The 23,421-nt window shown below is 41.8% G+C and overlaps 1 protein-coding gene across 1 annotated transcript in view; it reads left to right on the forward strand.

Moving 5' to 3' along the window:
* Window positions 1-392: 392 nt before the first annotated feature.
* Window positions 393-23,421, forward strand: part of LOC133577650 (uncharacterized) — a 117,966-nt gene continuing 94,937 nt past the window's right edge. Inside the window, exons 1-5 of the mRNA XM_061931618.1 lie at window positions 393-874; window positions 3,825-3,895; window positions 10,925-12,417; window positions 16,731-16,784; window positions 22,860-22,913. Of these exons, the coding sequence (XP_061787602.1) occupies window positions 822-874; window positions 3,825-3,895; window positions 10,925-12,417; window positions 16,731-16,784; window positions 22,860-22,913 (1,725 nt within the window). The 5' untranslated portion in view covers window positions 393-821. The remainder of the gene's footprint in view (window positions 875-3,824; window positions 3,896-10,924; window positions 12,418-16,730; window positions 16,785-22,859; window positions 22,914-23,421) is intronic.

Here is a 23,421-nt window from a genome sequence, read left to right on the forward strand (position 1 = left end):
CGAAAGTTAAGTCGGAGAAAATGCGGTAGTTTATAAATTAATTAATGTTTCTGTGCGGCCCGGGTATGAAATGCGTCACGGCCCCGGACCGGTGGTTGGGGACCACTGATTCTAAGCTAGTTAGCTGTAGCTAGTCTTCTTGCTAGCAAGCTAACTAGCTTTCTTTCTCTAAATACACTACAATTATGTTGTTTAAAAAAAAAAAAAGTCCTGGTTTGACAAAAAGATTTGTCACTTTGACTAACTGAATGCCAGTTTTGTTGAACAAATGTATCTCTTGCCAGCCATTTTCTGTGAACTTGAGCCACTACGGTGTCGCTCCGTCATCTGTCTCGGGGCTATTTCTTTTTCGGAAGGTGAACGCCGAGAGGCCAACCCCCCACGGAGAAACACGGCGTGCAGTAGCAGCCTAGCACCGCTTGGCGTGTAACCCGACACTTACCGTGTCTGTGGCGGAGGTTGAGCCCGTTTAAAAGGGAAAGGGATGGAAGCAAGCCTCTTTACTCCGTCACCACCTCCGACCGAACCCCGGCACCTTCCTCCGGCCGCGCGTCCCTCACTCTGGATCAGCCTAAATGAATGAAACACTGGGGAATATCCACACGCACGCCAGCGGGGAGACTCTGTGTCCAAACGTCAGTCCGCGAGGATTTTATGTCGGGCTTGACAGGCTATAGTCAACATGCGTTGTCCCTCCCGGAGCTTCACCCCGAGCTTTTCAGATGTGTGACCGGCCACCGGTGTCTTGCGCCCGCCATCGCCAAGGAGTCACGCTGTGATTGACGGATCAGGTTTTTGACTGCCAGGACAAATGAATACAAATGAATTTAGGCACCCAAAGGAGAGATTGCAAAACCTCTCATCTAGACACAAAGTAAGTTGTTTAACATGTTTTGTTATTTCTCAGTGGTGAGCAGGTGTTTCATCTCAGGTACATCACATCTCATCAGCTGACATTTACTTTACAACTACAACTGTTTGACAAAGTTGTCAATCAATCAATCAATCAATCAATCAAAGTTTATTTATATAGCCCTAAATCACGAGTGTCTCAAAGGGCTGCACAAGCCACAACGACATCCTCGGCTCAGATCCCACATCAGGGCAAGGAAAAACTCAACCCAATGGGCTACAATGAGAAACCTTGGACGTCGAGTGGATCTAGTTAATAGTCTGAGAGTCCAGTCTATAGTGGGGCCAGTAGGAGATCATCTTGAGTGGAGACAGGTCAGCAGCGCAGAGACGTCCCCAACTGATGCACAGATGAGTGGTCCACCTGGGCCGGGTCCCGACTTTGAACAGCTAGCGCGGCATCTGTGGTCACCTAATATGTGCCCCCTATCTCCTTCGTGGAGAAGGGGGCAGAGCAGAAAAGAGATGGCAGATCAAATGGTCTAAAAGGAGGTCTATTTAAAGGCTATTGTATACAAATGAGTTTTAAGTATGTACAATCTATGACATTGTATTATTATTATTTCCTTTTATTTAGACATACAGTATATGCCATTCCTCCAAACTGCCATGCATGTTTATTCTGAAATATCCTACCCCCCCTAATTGGCTGTAAATCAAACACTTTAACAATTCATTTTTAAGTTGTTTCCCGACAGTCAGTATTCATTCAGTGTTCATTGTCCACAGTTGTGTTTAGTGTATCAGTCGTCACAGTTCCATGTTGTTGTTCTTTATGACCGTCCACCACCCCACAGTTCAATATGGGGAAATCATTAGGTATAGTTGGACATCTCAGCATCACTGGAGCATACTGTAAACACTGTGGACGGAATTTGTAAAGCAGGAATAGTTGAGTCAGTAAATGGTGTTAGTGAGGAGATAAATAGCCTGTTGTACTTCTCATCACCTGCTGCTAGTGCCTACTCATCCATAGGAATTTTCCACTGTGTGTATGCGCTAACAGGGCAGCAGGGTCACCTCTGGGGGAAAACTCTTCCAGCAAATGAAACCGAGCAAGCGTCTCTTCTGTCTTCTCGCTCTCTTAACGTTTAACTGGCGGCTGTTTTAGAGATGGATCGGGGGTGGAGGGTGTATGCTGTGTTTTTTGGGGGGGAAATCCTCCGGAATTGGACGTGATGGCAAAAACACACTGCATCCACAGGGAAAGACATGAATGAAGCAGGAAGAGAGGTTTTGAGATGTGATGATGTTGATTGCACAATGAAGATGTTATTACCATTATTTTCAATTCACAGTCCATCTTTTTTTATTGCTCAGTCACTTTTTTATCATTGGTATTTGAAGAAGCGTAGTGTGATTTGTCAAGAATTTTAACCCTTTTTACTCATGGACCGGTTGCTGTTTGGGTCCAGTATTGGGCTGTTTTGGCTGTTGACGAGGTGAGCTAAAACAAAGATATGGCTGAGTCAGCATATGTCTGTTTATGGCATTGACAGAAATAAGTTGTAGCTTTTTGCCGCAAAATAAATCCTCTAGATTCAAGCCATCCATCAGAAACAAGCAGCAAAAATGGGAAAACATATGCTGGTCCGGTATCAGTACCTTGGCCAAGTCTAAAAAAATAAGCATGTTTTTGTCGGTGACTAAAACCGGAGCAAGCTTAGGGGAAAACATGCAAACTCCAACTCCGCACAGTGAGCGTGCTCGAAACAAGTGAGCAAAGCACTCACCACAGTCGAGATGTTTGTTGCATAATTATAGCACTACCAGCTATTTCTTCTTTTAAATTTGAAAACGGCTCCGTTCAGCCAACCGCCACTGCTCATTAGTGTCCCTCATGCTATGACTTATTTCCAAGCAGTGTGTGCAAATGAAAGGAACTGTTGGTCCACTAAAAGTCAATGTCAAAACAAGCCTTCCTGTAGTATAATATACCTTTACCCCCGCGGTTTTGTAACATAATACTGAGTACATGTTGGACTCTCTGATTCAACAGATGAAACACAAGGGGAGTTCTTATTGCCTTGTGTTTTGTCCACTCAGCTTATCTGAGACGTCTCTGTGGGAGTCACCTCGTAGCTCACGGTTGTTGCGTCAAAACCGCATGCAGATTCATTTCAGCAGCCGTCCACTTTCACAGTCGCCATCGATCGTCCGCCAACTTTATCTTTTCAGTACCCAATAGAGGAGGAAGGTCGTAAACAACCTGCATGGATTCAAAGTGAGGAGAAACCTCAGCTTGCTCCTCATCTGATAAGCCCAATTCCAGAGTTTAAACGGTATTATATACGTACTGTATGTACACACAACCTTTCAGTCATCATCTTTCCCACATGTGTGTATTTGAAGGCCCTCATCTACCACAGCTGCTATGCACATTTCCTCCTCCAGTGTGAGTATTTGAGACCTATGGTGGTAAACAGTGGCTTTCCCGCCCTGTCACCAGATACCGATCCCCCACCGAGTTTTCAGTCTGTCTGCAAACCCGGATGTGGCGAGGGTTTTGAAGAGGGGAGGACTACTTTTCTTGGTTTTTCAGCCTTGGTGTGTGTGTTGTTATTTTTGGAATGATGGCTGATGGGATCAAGTGTAGTATTTCTGTCTTACAAACCCACAATTTGAGAGGTGCGCTGCTGTTTTTTATGTCTTCTTGCTTTTGAGTTACGACTTGCTTCACGGTGTTGTTTTTCATGTTGAGGCAGTAGCTGGGTTTTGGTGTTATTGGAAATCATGGTCAAAATAAATGTTCCATATAATTATTACTATTCCTCTAACCCATCTTTGGAGGGGATTCTGGCTGGTGTAGCACCTCGCTACTCTGCCGCTGTTGAGCCCTGGAAATCAAAAAGAGATGTTAGATCACTTTTAATATGACATTTCTAACAAGCTCTTCTCTCTCTCATTCATAGGAGGGCCTTATTGCTCTGCACTGTTCTATACTGTACTTGTTACCTGGGACTTACACAAGTACACTCTGAAGGTAAGACCTTTGCATCCTACTGGATCCACTCCTGACTTTCTCGTATTTTCTCCTCATCTCTGCACATTTATGAATACTAAAACCGCTAAAGTTGTTGCACAAGCACCTGAGCACTTTGTAGTGGGATTGTTGCCAAACTAGAAAAATACAGTGTTTTGGTTAGGGTTTGATTTTTCTGGATGGAACACAGATGAGTATCTTTGATTGACATGACTTCTGAAAGCGTGATCGACCTGATCCAGCCGTATTACTTAGAACAGGGGTGTCCAAACTATGGCCCGCAGGTCAAGTACGGCCCGGCAGTGTTTTCAGTGCGGCCCTCGAGATATCACAAGTTTGACAAGAAGTTTGTCACGGGACGTGTTCATGTCTAACCTTAGTTACCTGTGAATTAAATCGGAGCGGTCCTGCCACCCTTTTGTGGGCGAAGATGAAATCAATGGTCAATGACTAGGAATTCCATAGAACTGACTAGAGCAAAGCAGAAATTTATAGGACCCAATTCAAACCACTTTCCCACTCATGGTATAAATGACCTATAATCAACAAATAAAGTCAACACACTGTTGCGCATTACACACCTCCTCCTGCTCATTAAACTTTGTGGACATTATAAAACACTCACTTTATATAATTTAAAATGACACATATATAACTTCCCTACAGGGCATGATGGGTGATATACAAAACCCTATCTCCACACTTACCCAGGTTTGGTGCATTTTAGCTGCTGACATGTATGATTGATTACAAAACTTTAAGGAGGTTGTCAGGGAAGTAAATAAGGTAGGAGTCGAACTGTCACATACTCTTAATATTCAATGTTTTATCGTTTATACTTCGCACCAGTGACGTGCGGTGAGGTTGATGGCTGGTGAGGCACTGACTTCATCACAGTCAGATTTACAAACATATGAACCCTAAAGAGTATCTTATTCACCATTTGATTGGCAGCAGTTAACGGGTTATGTTTAAAAGCTCATACCAGCATTCTCCCTGCTTGGCACTCAGCATCAAGGGTTGGAATTGGGGGTTAAATCACCAAAAATGAATCCCAGGCGCGGCGCCGCTGCTGCCCACTGCTCCCCTCACCTCCCAGGGGGTGAACAAGGGGATGGGTCAAATGCAGAGGACAAATTTCATTACACCTAGTGTGTGTGTGACAATCATTGCTACTTTAACTTAACTTTAACTTTACACATACAAACTGTAGCACACAAAAAAGCACATTTAATTAAAAAAAACGTTATTATGGTCTTACCTTTACTTAGAAATTAAGTCCATGCGCCACAACTAAAGCCCTCACTTAAACTTTCCACGTGCAAGATTGAATCTATTTAAAAAAGTGTAACCGAGGGTTTATAAATGTCGCCTATTCTGTATGAAACTACAAAATAACAAACATGGAGGCTCCAGTTTACACGAGGACCACTTTGTTTACCTTCTTTCAAAAACCTCCGCAACCTGACATCACTTCCGCTCTTAGCGCCTTCAAAATAAGAGCTCAAGGCATATACTGTATAACAGCGCATAACAGGAACTTAACATCACAAAGAGGAAAGTCCATGAAAATAGGTTACAAAAGTTATTTAATAAGAAGCCAAAAAGTGCAAAAACAATAATGTTCGTGTTGGAGGAGTTGTGAATTAGGTACACCTGCAGTCTGCAGGTGTATCTAATGTTGTGTCCCTGCAGTCATTCACAACTCCTCCAACACCAACATTATTGTTTTTGCACTTTTTGGCTTCTTATGAAATATTTTTTTTTAAATAGATTCAATCTTGCACGTGTAAAGTTTAAGTGTGGGCTTTAGTTGATAAAACAATCCTACGGCGGGGGTGCAGGAGGCGAGCCTCAGCCGGTGCGTCTTTTGCAGCCGTTTTATGATCGCTCAGCACAAGAAATACTTTACACACATACAGTGTACACTGTACATTATATACCTCAGCTAACTAAACTATGGAAATGTATAATATAGTTCATATAGCAATACAGTCTCACTGCACAGCAGGCCAGCAGTTAGCCGAGTCATTGCGCAATCCATGTTGCGGCACTGAGTGACATGCCTCAACTGGCTGCTGTTCACCGCACCGTCTCTTCTCAGTATTTGAACGGCAAATGTGAAAATTCAGCGATTTTGAATAAAAATAATCTAAAACTGGTGAAGTTAAATGGAAAATAACTTTATAGTATAATCACTGGATACATATAACAATTAAATTTTTTGTTTTTCTTTTTACATTTTTTTTCTTTCCATGATGGCAGGTGAGGCCCCGCCTCACCTGCCTCTAGTGACTGCACGTCACTGCTTCGCACGTACGTACGTGTGTATGTGTAAGTATATATATATATATATATATATATATATATATATATATATATATATATATATATATATGTGTATATGTGTATGTATGTATGTGTATATGTGTATGTATGTATGTATGTATGTATATATATATGTATGTATATATATGTATGTATATATATATAATGTATATATATATATGTATATATAAATGTGTGTGTGTATATATATATATATGTATGTATATATATATATATATAATGTATATATATATGTGTGTGTGTATATATATATATATATATATATATGTATGTATATGTATATATATATGTGTGTATGTATATATATATATATATATATATATATATATATATATAAATAAATAAATGATAAATATATACACTGTATGTTACTTTACATTCAGTCGGGTTTCGGCCCCCGGCCAAATTTTTTGTAGCCCAATGCAGCCCCTCGAGTCAAAAGCCCAGTTTACACTGCACACCAAATCAGATTTTTTTTGCCCTTAAATGATACAGAGTAGATTTTTGTTTTGCCAGTCTAAATCAGTCAATCAATCAATCAATCAAAGTTTATTTATACAGCCCTAAATCACGAGTGTCTCAAAGGACTGCACAAGCCACAACGACATCCTCGGCTCAGATCCCACATCAAGGCAAGAAAAAACTCAACCCACTGGCAACAGATAGACAGACAACACTCAGGAATCAAAATATATATTAATTTATTACATATCCCCTTTTATTCGCACACTATTGACAGGTGATGCACCGAAAATGTTGTCGTGTTAAACAAAAAACGAAACCGGGTGTTGCGATGAAATAACCATTTCCGCTGGTGACTGCATCTTTCCGGCTCACACGAGTGACATAGCTCGCCCAAAGCTGACGAAAAAATCTAATTCACGTCACATAGGCCCTGTTTACACTGCACACCAAATCAGATTTTTTGCCCTCAAGTGACACATATCAGATTTTTGTGCCAGTCTTAATGCTCCAAAGTGCTTCAAATCCTATCTTTTGACATCAGATTCCAAGCCCCATCAGGAGGTAGTCCTGAATCCGATTGGAATTTGATCTTTTCAAATGTGACTTCAGTCTAAACCAGTGGTTCTTAACCTTGTTGGAGGTAACGAACCCCACCAGTTTCATATGCGTCTTCACCGAACCCTTCTTTAGTGAAAAATAAAATGTATTTTTTTTCAAATTCAAGACAATGTTATGTTTTTTTTACTGGTGCACAAAATGAACCGTGCATGAACATCACCTTGTTCAAAGAACAACACAAACACAGTGCATGAACTCACAACATATTACACACCTGCAAATCAGATGGAAAATTAGGGGGAAAATTGTTTGGGGGTATCCATAATACGCCGATAGGGAGAAGTTTTTATTTACATGATGAGTTGGGTGTGTCTTGACCTCAGCGGCGGAGGCTCCACCGAACCCCTGAGGCTGACTCACCGAACCCCTAGGGTTCGATCGAACCCAGGTTAAGAACCACTGGTCTAAACGCAATGCAACCTCTATGTGACCTGACCTACTTAACAGCCATAAAAAGATTACAACCCTCCCAAATATATTACACTATATACATCCATTCATACATTATATTACTTTCATTTACTTTCACGTAAAAAAACAAAAATGTTTAAGGCGTTAAAAGGTGCTTCCTTTGTTTTCACTTTTTCGAAGTGCGCATGCAAGAGACATTGGGGCCACATTGGGGCCTGTGCATGTTTACACTGGAGTCTGATAAAAATATTTTTTTTCTTGCAGTGTAAACAGTCAGCTGGAAAAAATCAGATCTAAAAAAAATCCGATTGGCTTGCAGTGTAAACTTAGTCAAATAGTTTGGACACCCCTGTCTTAGCATGTTCTACAACTTGAATGGAAATACATATTAGCTTATCTGCTCTTGGTCTCAGAGAGTTTAGACCTGTTTTTGCACCTAATGTAGATCCGACAGGTCCTGCTTTAAGTCTTTCATGAAAATTATAGTTTTGAGGGGAGCAGTTGAGTGTTTAAGGGGCTGCACGCATCTTCGTAAACATGATTTCCTAAGAAAAACGGTCCTTCTACTCACAATGACAACATTTTGGCCAGATTACGTACATTTCAGCGACATTCCGCATTTAATTATGAGTTCCATTTTTTTTTAGCCAATTTGAATAATAACACAAAGACAAAACATGATCCGAACAACACAGGCACTCTGAACCTTGTCAGGTCAACCAAACGGTTCAGCTTTTTTCCATAAACCGTTCCATCCCGATATGGTCTTTAAAAAGTCTACTTTCCATTTGGAGTTATAGACTGAGTCTTACAAAGAGAAGCAAAAAGAAGTAAGAATGCACCTTGACTGCGGATGAAATTACCTGTAACTTAAAAAACCTGGCCCCTTTAAGTCAGAAAAAGAAGAAATATTTCTAGCCATCCATTTTTTGTAACACTAACATCTGCAGAATAGAAGACATCCGATCACCCAACATGATATGAGTCACAGCAAAATGGTGAGGTTATGTTTTACAAGGGGAAATCTGTTTTACTTTGCCCAATTAGGAAGCAGTGTTTTCCTATAAGGTCACTCTTAGGGCCCTATGGCACATTGATAAGGGAAATGTTGTCTTGGCACTGAACCAAACTTTGAATTCGGACTAAATCTGTCACATATTAAATGTGTGTTTATCAAAACTTCACATTTGTTGTTGATCAATTATTCCTAGAAGTGCCTTTCAATAACAAAAATGGCAAAGATGACTTGTTTGGCACAATCACCCATGCAAATCTTTGGAGTGTATGTGAATGGATCACATGCACTATCCTCCACAATAGAGCGTCAAGAACTTTCTATCTTTTCCAATGGAGGCTGCTCAACCCCTGCCATCTGTGTTTGTGTATGTGAGTAGTCACATCTGTGCAACACACTGTACATCTAAAACCATATGGCTAATGTATACCCCAGTCATAATAAAAGTGGTAGTCAAATAAAGACAACAGAAGTATATGCGGAGCACAGATACATGTAATGCAATAGCTGTCTCGCTGCCAAGTGCAGTTGTCTTACACCACAGGGGAGACCACACAGACAGGAGAATGTGGATTGGTATATGTTATACCCCGACTCAGTCTCACTCAGACTATTTTATAAAGCCCTGATGTTTTTTGGTAAGCATCGCAGCTGTCCGTAGAAAGTGGAAAAACCATAAATAGCGACGTATAGACACTTCTTGCTGACTTCACTGAGGAAAAAAAGTCCTAAATGGTACTTGGAGGCAATGCGGCGTGAAGAGGGGGTCTGCATTAGTTGCACTTAATGAATCCAGATTCTACGGAGAATATTTGTACTTATTATTGCTTGATAACCCTGCAAGCTCCCAAGGATTACATTCCAGACTCGTTTTTCAAAACTTTCCAAAGCCTGAGCCCCCTCTTGCTCTCATTAAACAAGCCTTGCATTGTACCAAACTAACCAATACACATTGTATGATCCTGCTTTGTATCCTCTCATTTTACCCGCTTTCTGACATTTCATCAACAATGCCTGCCAATTTTTCACCATCTTTTCACCAGCAGCGCTTCTATACACATGTCTCCATTAGACGGGGCCCAATGATCACAGGTCAGGTCAAAGAGAGGGAGCCCAGAGACAAAAAAGATGTTGAGAGGCAGCGGTCTGACATCATAGTTAGCGCTGAAAGAGCGCTGTGACCCTCAGCAATGAGACATTGAACACGGTCATGGTTGAATGGGATTTTGAAAACCGTATTCTTCACTTTTTACTTGTGATGATTGTGGTCAAGTTCTGAATGCCCGACTGACTTTATTGGTGACAGGGTCAAAAGGGGAAAGAGAAGCGGGAGGCGATGCTGATTATTAGCACCTTCAACCCTGAAACAAAGGCTTTGTTTTGCTTTGGAAAACGAAAACATCCACAAACGAGACGTCAGTTTCATTCAATTTAATGCACATGGCACCAAGGAATAGTATACCGCCATTCATAGGTGCAAGAATACTCTCTATACATTTGGTTAGGCGCGTTAAATCTCTCATGAGTGAAGAGACATGGAAGAATGTGCAGTGAGCATTAAAAAAAAGCCACCAGAATTCTATTATTGTTCTTTTTTTGTCTGTTAGTCATTTGGTTTGGCTTGGAGTTGCAGTAGACGGTGTACAGAGGCAGTTTAGTGACCTCAAGCCAGCAAGTGTATTTCTGTCTTTGACAATATTTTCGCTAAACAGCTACATTTAAGTTTCAATTTCTGAGCAGCTTTTCTTCATTTTCCGAAAGACTTGATATATCTGACATGTATGAGAGCAACATAGATTGCATTTTTTAAAATGCGTTTTTCTTCTTTTATCTATGTCTGCTTGTCAATTTACCTTTTGTGTGCATGTTGCTCTTACATTAGGTTAGATTCTAAATTCTAAGCATATATACTAAAACAGGGCATCTTTATCCAACTGTTAGTCTGATGCTCTTGCTGATTCATAAAAACACTGTATCCTTCTTCTCACACATGAATTTTTAAACAGCTTGCACAACTTGAAGGGCATGTCCAGTTCTATCAATTGCCTAGAGGGAGTTAGATGAAAGGTCAAATGAAAACAAATAATTGTATTCATTTTCATTGACGCATCAATCTGTTCTTTTTTGTAGTGTTTAAATGTGCTTCTAACACCAATTTCTCTTCTGTGCAGATGTGGACATCCTCCAAAAGTTGGGGCTTAGAGGAGACAAGTCGTCACGCTCCGTACCAGCTGGGGTCATTCCGTTCAGGTCTGGGTTCATCCTCAACCAGCAGGCGCACATCGAAAGTCCACTGCGTTCCATTTTCCCGCCAACATTTTGGACCAATGCGGCACTGGTCCTAAGTGTGAGCTCGCACAGAGTAAACAGTGCCTTCCTCTTCACCCTGCTCTCGGAGAATAAAAAGCTTCTTCTGGGCCTACAGCTTATTCCAGGGAGTCTAGTCCTCCACACGGGCCCAAACACTTCGGTGGCACTGCCCTATGAACCCCATGACGGCCAGTGGCACCAGCTGGCGTTAGGAATTAATGGACAGAAAGTGACTCTATATGCCTCCTGCGGAGAGCAGAGTGTTCATGCGGATTTTGGATGGGACAATGCGGAAGGACTGGCCCAGGAGCGCCAGGACTCCTTCCTGCTGGGGCGGTCAAGCCAACATCAAGCCTCAGCGCACTTTGAAGGAGCCATCTGCCAGTTTGACCTGATCCCCTCTGCCCAGGCAGCTCACAACTACTGCAAGTATATTAAGAAACAGTGCAGGGAAGCCGACACATACAGGCCTAACCTTCCACCCTTGCTGCCCATCTTCCCTCGACAAACCAACGTATCATCTACAGCTGTTCCTAAGCATGGTAGACCAGTAACAGCCAAAAAGGCCTCTGCTTTTAACCTTGCCCGGAGTGTTGCGGCTGCTGCCTCTGCCGTCAGATATGTCTCCCTCTCCCAAACAATAAAGCCCACCCTTGGCACCACTCCTACAACTTTGCTGGCCACCGTAATGCCAGTCACAGCTCAGCTTGGCCTCTCTGCTCCTCCAACCAAGGCAAGAACTGAAACGGTCACAGCTCAACTTAGGACCACAGTATTCCCAACCAAACCACCTGCTACAAGATTATCCACCTCCAAAACAACGATTCAAACATCACCCAAACTTACTTCCCAAAAGCCTACTGCACAAAGCAGTGCCAAAACAAAGATTGTGGTAACCGAAAAGAAAAGGAAACCTTCTCCTCCAGTCACTGCTAGCCCCAAACCTTCTAAGAAAAAAACAGACAACATTTTATTTGATCAAGATCCACCTCTAAAAAAACCACAGCCAACCACAGCCAAGAAAACACCCACCAAGCCTAAAGTTGCACCATCCAAAGCCACTCTCACTAAACCCAAGTTTAACCTTGTCAAAGCGCCAATCTTTAAACCAGCACTATCCAAAGTGAACCCCTCAAAACCAACCATCTCAAAGACTACCGCTAAAAACAGCAAGCCAAAGCCCACCAAGCAAGCCAAAACCACCAAAGCCCCAGTGACTTCGCAGCCTACCAGACCTTCGTACCATGTTGTAACGTCACCTGCCACAGACAGCTTCCAGAGCTGGGAGTTGGCTCCAACTCAATTCTCCCTACTAGCTGGACCTGGAGGAGAAAAAGGAGAACAAGGCCCTTCGGTAAGAATCCCTGTTGGTATACGGCATAAAAATGTACTATGAATGACTCGGGCAACGTCTGTTTTGTAGAATATTGAGAATTCTGTGCGAAACAGCTTAAACATATTGTTGACTATGTGTTAAATGCTAGCTACAGGCAAAATAGAGGTGTGCACATAATTCCAGAAGAAGTAACATGTCTATTTTGATGATGGAGTTTGCATAAGAGATGGACATCTCAGTCTATTACTGGTCCGTCTAGAACACAAAGATAGTCTCTGAAGGTTAATATAGCCCCGCCTCATTTCCCACACAGGTTAGAAATCCTCTCCCTGGTTTGCTCCTTTTGAGCCCGCTAGGCTGGGCGTGATGTGTTAGGTCTGACGCCTTGCCGTCTTTGCACCAGATTCCTCTGTCATAGCAGGGCCAGTGGAGGTCACATGGCCCTCCTTCAAAGCCAGGTCAAGGTTCAAGGCAGTCAGTAAACAACACCATTCAGCTTCTCAATGCAAGCGGGAAAGATAGTCAACGCCTATATCACTTGGAAGCTAGGGATGTAACGATGTGAAAATTTCATATCATGGGTATTGTGACCAATTATCACAATTTTCCTCATTATCATGGTATTGTTAAATGTACTCAAAAAGTACACAATGCATCCTTTTAACCAAGTTTTATAATAGTTTTTAAAATAAATAAAGGAATAGATAAACAGAACCACAACATTCTTTCCTTGGAAACATAACTTATTGTTCTGGCTTTCTAAGAGCCCTATTTTTGTACAGTGTTTAAATATGTTAATCTTTTTTCGTTTGAATTAGTAAAGGTTTTCGAGTATTTCTCAATGACAGAGGCAAAATGCAAACTTCACACGGGTTCACATTCTGTGGTAGACACATCTATCTTCACAGTTGTCATCACCCTGTTCTAAGAGAGCACAACTGTAGGTTCAATGTGCATACCGGTAATTGAATAATACATATACATGTACATTAGGACATAACTTTTATAATGGATTATATATGTCAATGTGTCTTGTTTTCATGTTAGCATTTAAGCTAGCAAATAAAGTAATTAGCACGCTAGCTTGCTTCTCCACAAAAAGCTGTGTCACCGGTCCGTGAGTTTATTGAAGTGGGGTTAGCAATCGCGGTTTGACGATAATTTTGAAGTGGTAGTACCAACCGTCAGGAGTTTTACAGCGGTCATTAATAGCAGTATTTGTTAATCTATACTTGCCGCATAAATAAGGAGGCAGGCAGATGTTTACTATACGTTTCAGTGCTTGGATTCTTCTCAGTTCCGTCTTGGTTGCACACCTAGGTCCTAATTATACAGGTAAAAGCCAGTAAATTAGAATATTTTGAAAAACTTGATTTATTTCAGTAATTGCATTCAAAAGGTGTAACTTGTACATTATATTTATTCATTGCACACAGACTGATGCATTCAAATGTTTATTTCATTTAATTTTGATGATTTGAAGTGGCAACAAATGAAAATCCAAAATTCCGTGTGTCACAAAATTAGAATATTACTTAAGGCTAATACAAAAAAGGGATTTTTAGAAATGTTGGCCAACTGAAAAGTATGAAAATGAAAAATATGAGCATGTACAATACTCAATACTTGGTTGGAGCTCCTTTTGCCTCAATTACTGCGTTAATGCGGCGTGGCATGGAGTCGATGAGTTTCTGGCACTGCTCAGGTGTTATGAGAGCCCAGGTTGCTCTGATAGTGGCCTTCAACTCTTCTGCGTTTTTGGGTCTGGCATTCTGCATCTTCCTTTTCACAATACCCCACAGATTTTCTATGGGGCTAAGGTCAGGGGAGTTGGCGGGCCAATTTAGAACAGAAATACCATGGTCCGTAAACCAGGCACGGGTAGATTTTGCGCTGTGTGCAGGCGCCAAGTCCTGTTGGAACTTGAAATCTCCATCTCCATAGAGCAGGTCAGCAGCAGGAAGCATGAAGTGCTCTAAAACTTGCTGGTAGACGGCTGCGTTGACCCTGGATCTCAGTAAACAGAGTGGACCGACACCAGCAGATGACATGGCACCCCAAACCATCACTGATGGTGGAAACTTTACACCAGACTTCAGGCAACGTGGATCCTGTGCCTCTCCTGTCTTCCTCCAGACTCTGGGACCTCGATTTCCAAAGGAAATGCAAAATTTGCTTTCGTCAGAAAACATGACTTTGGACCACTCAGCAGCAGTCCAGCTGGTGTCGGTCCACTCTGTTTCCTGAGATCCAGGGTCAACGCAGCCGTCTACCAGCAAGTTTTAGAGCACTTCATGCTTCCTGCTGCTGACCTGCTCTATGGAGATGGAGATTTCAAGTTCCAACAGGACTTGGCGCCTGCACACAGCGCAAAATCTACCCGTGCCTGGTTTACGGACCATGGTATTTCTGTTCTAAATTGGCCCGCCAACTCCCCTGACCTTAGCCCCATAGAAAATCTGTGGGGTATTGTGAAAAGGAAGATGCAGAATGCCAGACCCAAAAACGCAGAAGAGTTGAAGGCCACTATCAGAGCAACCTGGGCTCTCATAACACCTGAGCAGTGCCAGAAACTCATCGACTCCATGCCACGCCGCATTAACGCAGTAATTGAGGCAAAAGGAGCTCCAACCAAGTATTGAGTATTGTACATGCTCATATTTTTCATTTTCATACTTTTCAGTTGGCCAACATTTCTAAAAATCCCTTTTTTGTATTAGCCTTACACAATATTCTAATTTCGTGACACACGGAATTTTGGATTTTCATTTGTTGCCACTTCAAATCATCAAAATTAAATGAAATAAACAATCACAGCCTATTTAAGATTGAACAAAAAACTAAATAAATAATAAATAAAAGCTCTTTTATGTATCAACTACCTCATTTGTCATTTCCACATATTAATCCTGTGCTAACTCAACAAACCATACAAACTGAGGTAGAATTTATGCAAGAGTGTTGAGTGATTCCCTGCCTTTTAGGCATCATTGTGTATTGATAGAAAAGCAAACGCTGTGCAATGTGTGAACAATTTCAACAAACCAAATATAAAAACTTAAAAAACTGTCAGTATTGTAGTAAATGACACACTGTTGACGTTCCTTAAATTTGCACAGAAGACAAACATTTTTACAGAACTATATCAATCTGCAGTGTCTCATGCAGCATTTTAAGTGGGGTTACAAATTGTTTATTTTACTCCTGTTTGTTTGTTGGATCGCGTGGGAGGAGTCACAACTCCGCTTTACCGTGTACCTCTTGCTTGGTATACTTGCTTGCCCCGGTACAAACTATTTGCTTGCCTAACAGAATTGCTATTGCGACATCCAGTGGACACATTTAGAATAGAAGTTTCTTTAATTTAAAAATGCAGCCCAATTTTACACTTAGCAAACTCATCTCGTGGGCTGGATTGAACCTGTTCGGGCTGCATGTTTGACATCCCTGATCTGGAGTCTTATCCCCTGCTTTATTTTAACTGCCACGTCAGTCCATATGATTGACAGCGTTTAGACATCTAGTGCTAAATACTTTTGAGAAGAAAGGCATGTGTTGACGATGTGCTAAAAAGGAAAAGGGACACATACTGTAGAAATAGACCAACAATCAGTTTAAGGCTGAAGAGTCAAAGCGCAAGGATGGACAAGGACACGTGTAAACGTTGACAGGTACCTGGCCCACCAAAAGAGTGCACCACATGCCCGACTAGGGGTGGTCTTAAGGCCAGGAGGTCATCGTGGAAAAGGGGTTTGGAAGGGGTGGCCAATTAGAAGCGTCAAAGTGACAGGAAGCGGAAAATAGAGATTGCACACATAGGAATGAGTTATGATTAGGAGTTTGTGAGGTGGAGTGAACAGGTTTTTAGTTAAATACGAACTCTTCTTGTCACGCGTCATGTCTAATTACCTAGGGGAAGAAAAAGATTTTTGCTGTGTGCACTGACCTTCTAAACATGTCATAGAAGCTGGCATTCAGAGCTCCTGACAGGCTTCAACAATCTCCTGTTTTTCTTGACTTCTCCTCTTTTTTGATTAAAAGAAAAAAAAAACGATTGACTGCGATAAAGGAACACAGAGGCATTCTGTGGCACGGGAAGTGAGCTGTTATTTCTACTGTTTCCTGGCTCAGATTTTCCTGCTTGATAAGGGTGAGCTCTCATCACCTACTGATGGAATTACCTCAGGGTGAAAAAGCGTCAGCGCTGTACGGAGACCTTCTGGATGTTTTGTGTGGAAAAGCAAAGAGGTCTTAATGACCAATGGTTTTGATTGAGTGTGCGTATGGTGTCAGTCAGAAAGGCGACACTGACTGGATATTTTCTTTTCCAGGGACTTCAAGGACCTCCAGGGAAGCCAGGCCTGCAAGGCAAGAGGGGTCCTCGGGTGAGTCTTCGCACACCTTAAGCTATACCACACCTCCTTTTCAAACCTCTAGATTTGGTTCCGTTTGTTATACTTGGATGCAATTTGTGGTTGTTTGCATGTGTGTGCAAATATTTTTTTTCCTGCTGTCAATGTGTGTGTGTTGACTGACGACACAAACACTAACACCGAAGTGACTGCTTTTACCTACAAGTTAAAGTCCCCGATTGTTCTGTGGCGTTACAATAATAACCCGACTAAGCTAAAATCTCCATGAATCCCTGCTGGCTGACACACTCCCACTTAGTCACACACACAAGGTTTTCCTATGCGAATGCATTGGCCATATTCAGCACGGGGCTGCAAGTGCTGACCTCCCACCCTAAAGCATAAACAGGAAAGCTCCTATAAAGACGGCCTTTCAAAAGGCTGCCTGTGCCACAGGATGCCTAATAAAAGCACTGTAAACAGACAGGGAACACATGGCTCCACTGGACTTTCCTCTTCTGCTTCAGCTCCTGCGGCGGTCGCTTTACACTTTTTTGGTGGAAGTTTGCGCATCATCTTTGCCCTGTCTTGTTTCGTCCCTTATCTTCACCCCTGGTACGTTTGGTCAGGGTGGAACGTCATGTGGATTATAACGGTCTCCAAAGAAACTGGTGGGGTTTTGGTTAGGTTCATTGTTGCTCTTCTCTTTTTGTGTTTATTTATTTATCAATGAGGCTCTGAAGCAAACACTTCCCCCACCTCAATAGATGTATAAGGGGGTCTTTGTCTGGCTCTTATTAAAGTCATTTAAACCTCTGCAGTACCTCCTATCCCATGCCTACTTTTAGACCTTGGATAGATTTCTTGTGATTCTACTTTAAATAAAAATGTTGGAATCTAGCTATCTACAAAAGTGGAGCCGTTAGTTCAGTCCTATTTAAGTTTCTGCCACTGAATGGTTTCTCCAGCTTTGTTAGAAGCCTTTGGGTTTATTTATACCTAGAACGTGTCTTTGGTAAAGCCTCTAGTTGTCATTTATCAACTAATAGCCTCATCCTGGCGGCTTAGACGGGGTCTTTGTCAAACTGAGCAGAGTGATGTCGCTTTGCAAAGCACAAACAAGAACAACGTGCCTCCTCAATGGAGAATTAAAGATCTTGTAAAGTCACTGCTTGTGATGCCTCTGCACGGGGGCTCACACTCAAACAGTGCTGATGTCTGACTGAACATGCATGTGGACATGGATGCACTGTATGCACATTAATCCAGTTTATTTGCCGGTTGCCGCGTTGTGTAGTTACCTGTACACCTGCACAGACTGACAGGAGGCGGTTTCACTCTGATTTATTGGATATTTAACTACTAATCCTGCAGCCTCACGAGTTCTCTCACAGGGAAACTTGCTGCAGGCAACTATTTTCCCTTTCTTTCTTTTTTTTGTATAACCTTCCGTGGCCTTGGATTACGGGAAGCATATATGATGACACACAGAGCACCATTGAGCCTGCCAGGTAACACCCGTGAACCTTGACCCCTGATCCCCACACATGTGAGTGTGAGACGCCTTCGTCACGGCAACCACTAGCCGCACAGACACGCCTGGTGGGAGCAGACTATTAGTGGCACGTTCGTCTGAGCTCTTTGGCTTCCGTTTGAGGGCGTGTGACGATTGCGGTGGAAAGGAGGTGCAAGAGGACGCGTACGGACACTGACCCTATTTGTTATTTGTTCGTAGCAAACTATTCTCTTTACCTTTAGATTGAACCATTTTCTTAGTTATGAGACTGTTCAGCCCGGAAAACAATAAGCACAGAAAAAGTTTATTAACTGTGTGTATATATATATATATATATATATATATATATATATATATATATATATATATATATATATATATATATATATATATATATATATATATATATATATATATATATATATATATATATATATATATATATACAGTATATATATATATATATATATATATATATATATATACAGTATATATATATATATATATATGTATATATGTATATATATATGTATATGTATACATATGTATATATGTGTATATATATATGTGTATATATATATCTATATCTATATGTATATTTATATATATATATATATACATGACTAGGATGGCGAAAGCGGGAATCGAACCTGGAACCCTCAAGTTGCTGGCACGGCCACTCTACCAACCGAACTATACCTCCCCATATATATATTTATATATATATATATATATGTGTGTGTGTATATATATATAGTGTGTGTGTGTGTATATATATATACTTAAAACATTTTCTGTGAAAAAGTTTGGTACAATTCAATTCAGAATTTATTCTCCATTCATTCTCAAATTCAAACCTATTCTTTCTTGGTATTATTTAGTATAATAATGAAACTTTTTCAAAACAGTTTACAACTTAGAAAAGCTTCTTCGGTTTGCATTGAAAAAAATTCACAACAACTTTTTTATGTTTTTAAATCGATTTTTAAAAATTATGAATTGATTTAGAATCGAGATATATAAGAATCTGGATTCAGATGTGAATTTATGTTTTTGTGCACCTCTATACACAGCCGTGCTGCGTATATATAATTGTAAATCTTTCATCTGTAACATTACTGTAAAGACATTTAAAGGCAAAGACCCCACTTCAATTACCTGCTTATGCACTTGGCGCACGTGATTTTAAAATGTGTTATTGTCATTATACTGTATACAATATTATATGGTTTTTAACTCCTAAATAATACTTTAAAATATGTACTTTTTTTCTTTTGCATAATTATATATTATTCACTGTATGATGTAATTTGCTCTGAAAAAAGTTTTGTTAATATAGAAAGTAGCACTTTTTCATACATTTTATTGTAGTTTCACATTCACCCCTGTTTTTAAGCCACACTTCCACCAAGCAGTACAGTACAGTTGAATTATTTAAGCCCTGTTCAGGCTTACAAATCCAATCCACCACTTTATTCAACAAAGAAAATAGATTCAACACAGTACAATCTTCTAGACTTCGACCCAAACCAGCAGTATTCAATGCCTCTTTTGTCTCGCGCCTCACAAACTCACAACAGTAGTGCTTAGTGGAAATAAAGCTTCCCTTTATTCATATTTTGCCCCACTGATTCAACAATATGCTGACCGTCTTAACAGGTATATTAAGTGATTTTACGATGCAGCACTTAAAAGTCAGACAGGGTGTAAAATATATGGTTCTGTGCATGTACTGTATCTCCTCATGAATGTAACATGCACCATGTACAAACAACCAGCACACATGGCGTTTGGATGCAGTGATATTTATATACCTTTGGGTGGGATGCTGTTGCCACAACATGAAACCTAAGGAGCTATACCTCTTAAGTAAGTAGGATTTGGCCAGAGCGAAGTTGTTACCGCAGAAACCACAGTGACGTCCTGCGTAGCGGCTAAGGCCTCTGCTTTTTTTATTGGGCAGCGAACGGGCCCGCGCGCACCGCACCCTACCCTCGCCTTCTCTAATTAGACACCTGTTCCAGGCAAGACATGTAGCGCTCTACCCATATACAGAGAAAGAAAAAAAAAACGCTTGTGCCAGCCTGTCTCTGCAAGTGTACTCCCCAAACCACACTGTGAAACATGTAATTTAAACATGTTTAGTTCGTGTTAATGTATTTTGGGCACAGCAGCATCTAGCTAACACTGTCTGGATGCACAAAAACACAAACACTCTCTCACACACACACACACACACACACACACACACACACACACACACACACACATAGTCTGGAAGGGGTGCTTAGCATCTGCATGCAAACCGACAATGAAAGGCCCAAGAGATTGTAGGGAGGCAAGATCATTAAAAGTAGAGAATCCCTGGAATGAAAATAGCCAGTGTGTGAAAACATGAACCAAAAAGCAAATCTAAGTCTGCTGGTAATTTTTTAAAACATGTTTTACATCCAGTGGATTACGACCATTCACCGAGTGAATCAGACCTCATGAAAGAGCACGTTATTCAGCACAAGTCGAAGTTCAAAGGCAAATTTAATGCCCTGCTTGCGCATGCCAGTGAACATGTACTCTTGTATCAATCAATGTCAATCATCTGAGCAATACATTAAAGGGGTCATGGTATGATTTTTTTCTACATTTAAAACACTTCCTTGTGGTCTACAAAACATGTAATGGTGGCTCTTGGTCAAAACATTGCATAGATTTTGTTTCAGACCATCTTTAAGCCACTTTCTGACCGTCTCTTCAGGATGCACCGTTTTGTGGGCGGTCTTATTTACATGGCTCTACTTCGAAAACGTCTGCTGCCGTCATTTGTTGTAGTTTTTAGTGCATCTACTGACATAAGTTACAACTATACGCTAATTTGTAATAGAAATTGCAACAGTGGAGTATGCATGCGCATGTACGAACCAGTCTGCACCACAACAAGAGGATAGCGGGGAAAAAAGGAGGTTTTTGACTAACTTAACGTCGGACTTCAATGGCGGACTCGCACAAAGTTCTTTGATTAAAACTGTACCATATAAGGAGATATCAGCTGACTTCACCATTGGACAAAAGCTCACATTTTGGGCAAATTCCAAACGGGTCGTTTGTAGGAATTATGAAGGAAGGCAATATCTTCGCCATGCGTCCATGATTTGATTTAAAATTTTCGCACCTTATGCAGATCCCAGATACACAAAAACAGGTACTAATAGGTGAGAAAAGTTCCATCCATCCATCTATCTTCTTCTGCTTGTCCGAGGTCGGGTCACAGAGAAGCTCCGACTTCCCTCTCCCCAGCTTTGTCCAGCTCCTCCCGGGGTATCTCGAGGTGTTCCCAGGCCAGCTGGGAGACACAGTGCTCCCAACGTGTCCTGGGTCAGACATGCCCTCATTGCCTCCCCAGGGAGCCATTCAGGGGACATCTTGACCTGATGCCGGAGCCAACTCATGTGGCTCCGCTCGATGTGAAGGAGCAGCGATTTTACTCTGTGCTCCTCCCGAATCACAGAGATTCTCAACCTATTTCCAAGGGAGGGGCCCTGCCACCCGACAGAGGAAACTCATTTTGGCCGCTTGTACTCGTGATCTTGTCCTTTCGGTCACTACCCAAAGCTCATGACTGTAAGTGAAGATAGGAACATAGATCGACCGGTAAATTAGGAGCTTTGCCTTCCGGCTCAGCTCCTTCTTCACCATGACGGATCGGATCGGTAAGAAAAGTTGGTTTTGCATTAGGTGTCTCCTTGAAGTTAATTATCCAAGGTGATCTGTTTATCAAAACAAATAACTGATGCTGTAGACCACAAAATGATCGCCTTCTGTAGTGGTTTCGGCTCACCTCGATGAACCCTGACGGCTCTTTCAGGCAGTTGTGGCACTTTTTCCGCCCTCTCTGACATGCCCGACCCTTGACCTTGCACAGGGGGGAGGTGTGAGGCGGTGATGCCACACCACGTGGAGAGCAGGGGCTGAGGTCAGAGATCGACAGGAAAAAAGAGAGGAGAGATGAATGGTGGAGGTGTAGTGAAGCCTCCCGTGGATGTGTCAAACAGTTGCTGTTGGAGTTAAAGACTAATGGATTGTTGAGTCTAAACTCTGCTAAACAGTCCGATTGTTTCTCCAATCAGCTGAACGCTGCTACCCTTTTCCTGTTTGCTCGTTTCCACAACAACAGCAGCAGCTGACGCAAATGCGAGCATGCTTTGGCAGACAAATTCAAAATGTTTAGCAGCGAGGAGATCTGCATTGCTCATTAAGATTCTTGACAAACGTGTCAGTGTGCATCGGGGGCTGAGGAGCTGGAGGCAACAGGGTGCAGGAAAACCACATCCATATGGTGGAGCTGCTCATTTTCCATACGCTTCAACCCCCCCTAACGGCACCGATCCTGAATACCACAGCACCCAGCTCACACAAGGTAGAAGGAAAAGAGGTTGAAATAGCATGAAGGCTGAAGTTCTCCAGACAGTTTGTGAACCCCAAAAGCTTCTTCTTCTTCTTGCGCTAACAGTAGCAAAGTTAAAACCACTCTTTGGCCATATGCAAAATGGTTGTGTGTGTGTGGCATTTGAGTCATGTCTGTTGTCTTTCTTCCGCAGGGTCCTCCGGGTCCTCATGGAAACCCTGGTCGATCCGGTCCACCTGGTCTCAAGGTAACTTTTCTCCCTTGCCCCGATCCTTGTGACGGTAGCTGACGTGAGTTACAATGCTAGGAGGATGTGTTGCATTTGTTCTCCATCATCTGACAAGGGGCCAAATAGTTTTTTTATGACTGAAAACGCTCATGGCGGCGCTGCCTCAACCTGACAGTTTCAGACGTTTAAACATATGTGCAGCAGGCGTCAATGTCAAGGTTCACTGCTTTATTTAGCAAGGTTTTTTTTTTTTTTGCTCCCTTGCGGATCCGCCTTTTTTTGCTTTCTGTGTCAAATACAGTGGAAGGCATTTGTGCTTGTAGCCTGTGTGATGTTATTGTGTCATATAAGAGAGGCAGTGTTCTTTCTTTCATTTGCATCCTGAGGGACGGACGTGAGGGCAAAATGGAAACACTTGTTGGTAGAAAGTAAAGACGGCTCCAATTTTGTGAAAACAGGAGACGAGGTTGCCCAAAGTAAATTGTGGGTTTCTCTCATTGGATTGGTTTGTCCTCCTTTGCAAACA

This window comes from Nerophis lumbriciformis, linkage group LG39, assembly GCF_033978685.3.
Source record: "Nerophis lumbriciformis linkage group LG39, RoL_Nlum_v2.1, whole genome shotgun sequence".
Taxonomy (NCBI): domain Eukaryota; kingdom Metazoa; phylum Chordata; class Actinopteri; order Syngnathiformes; family Syngnathidae; genus Nerophis; species Nerophis lumbriciformis.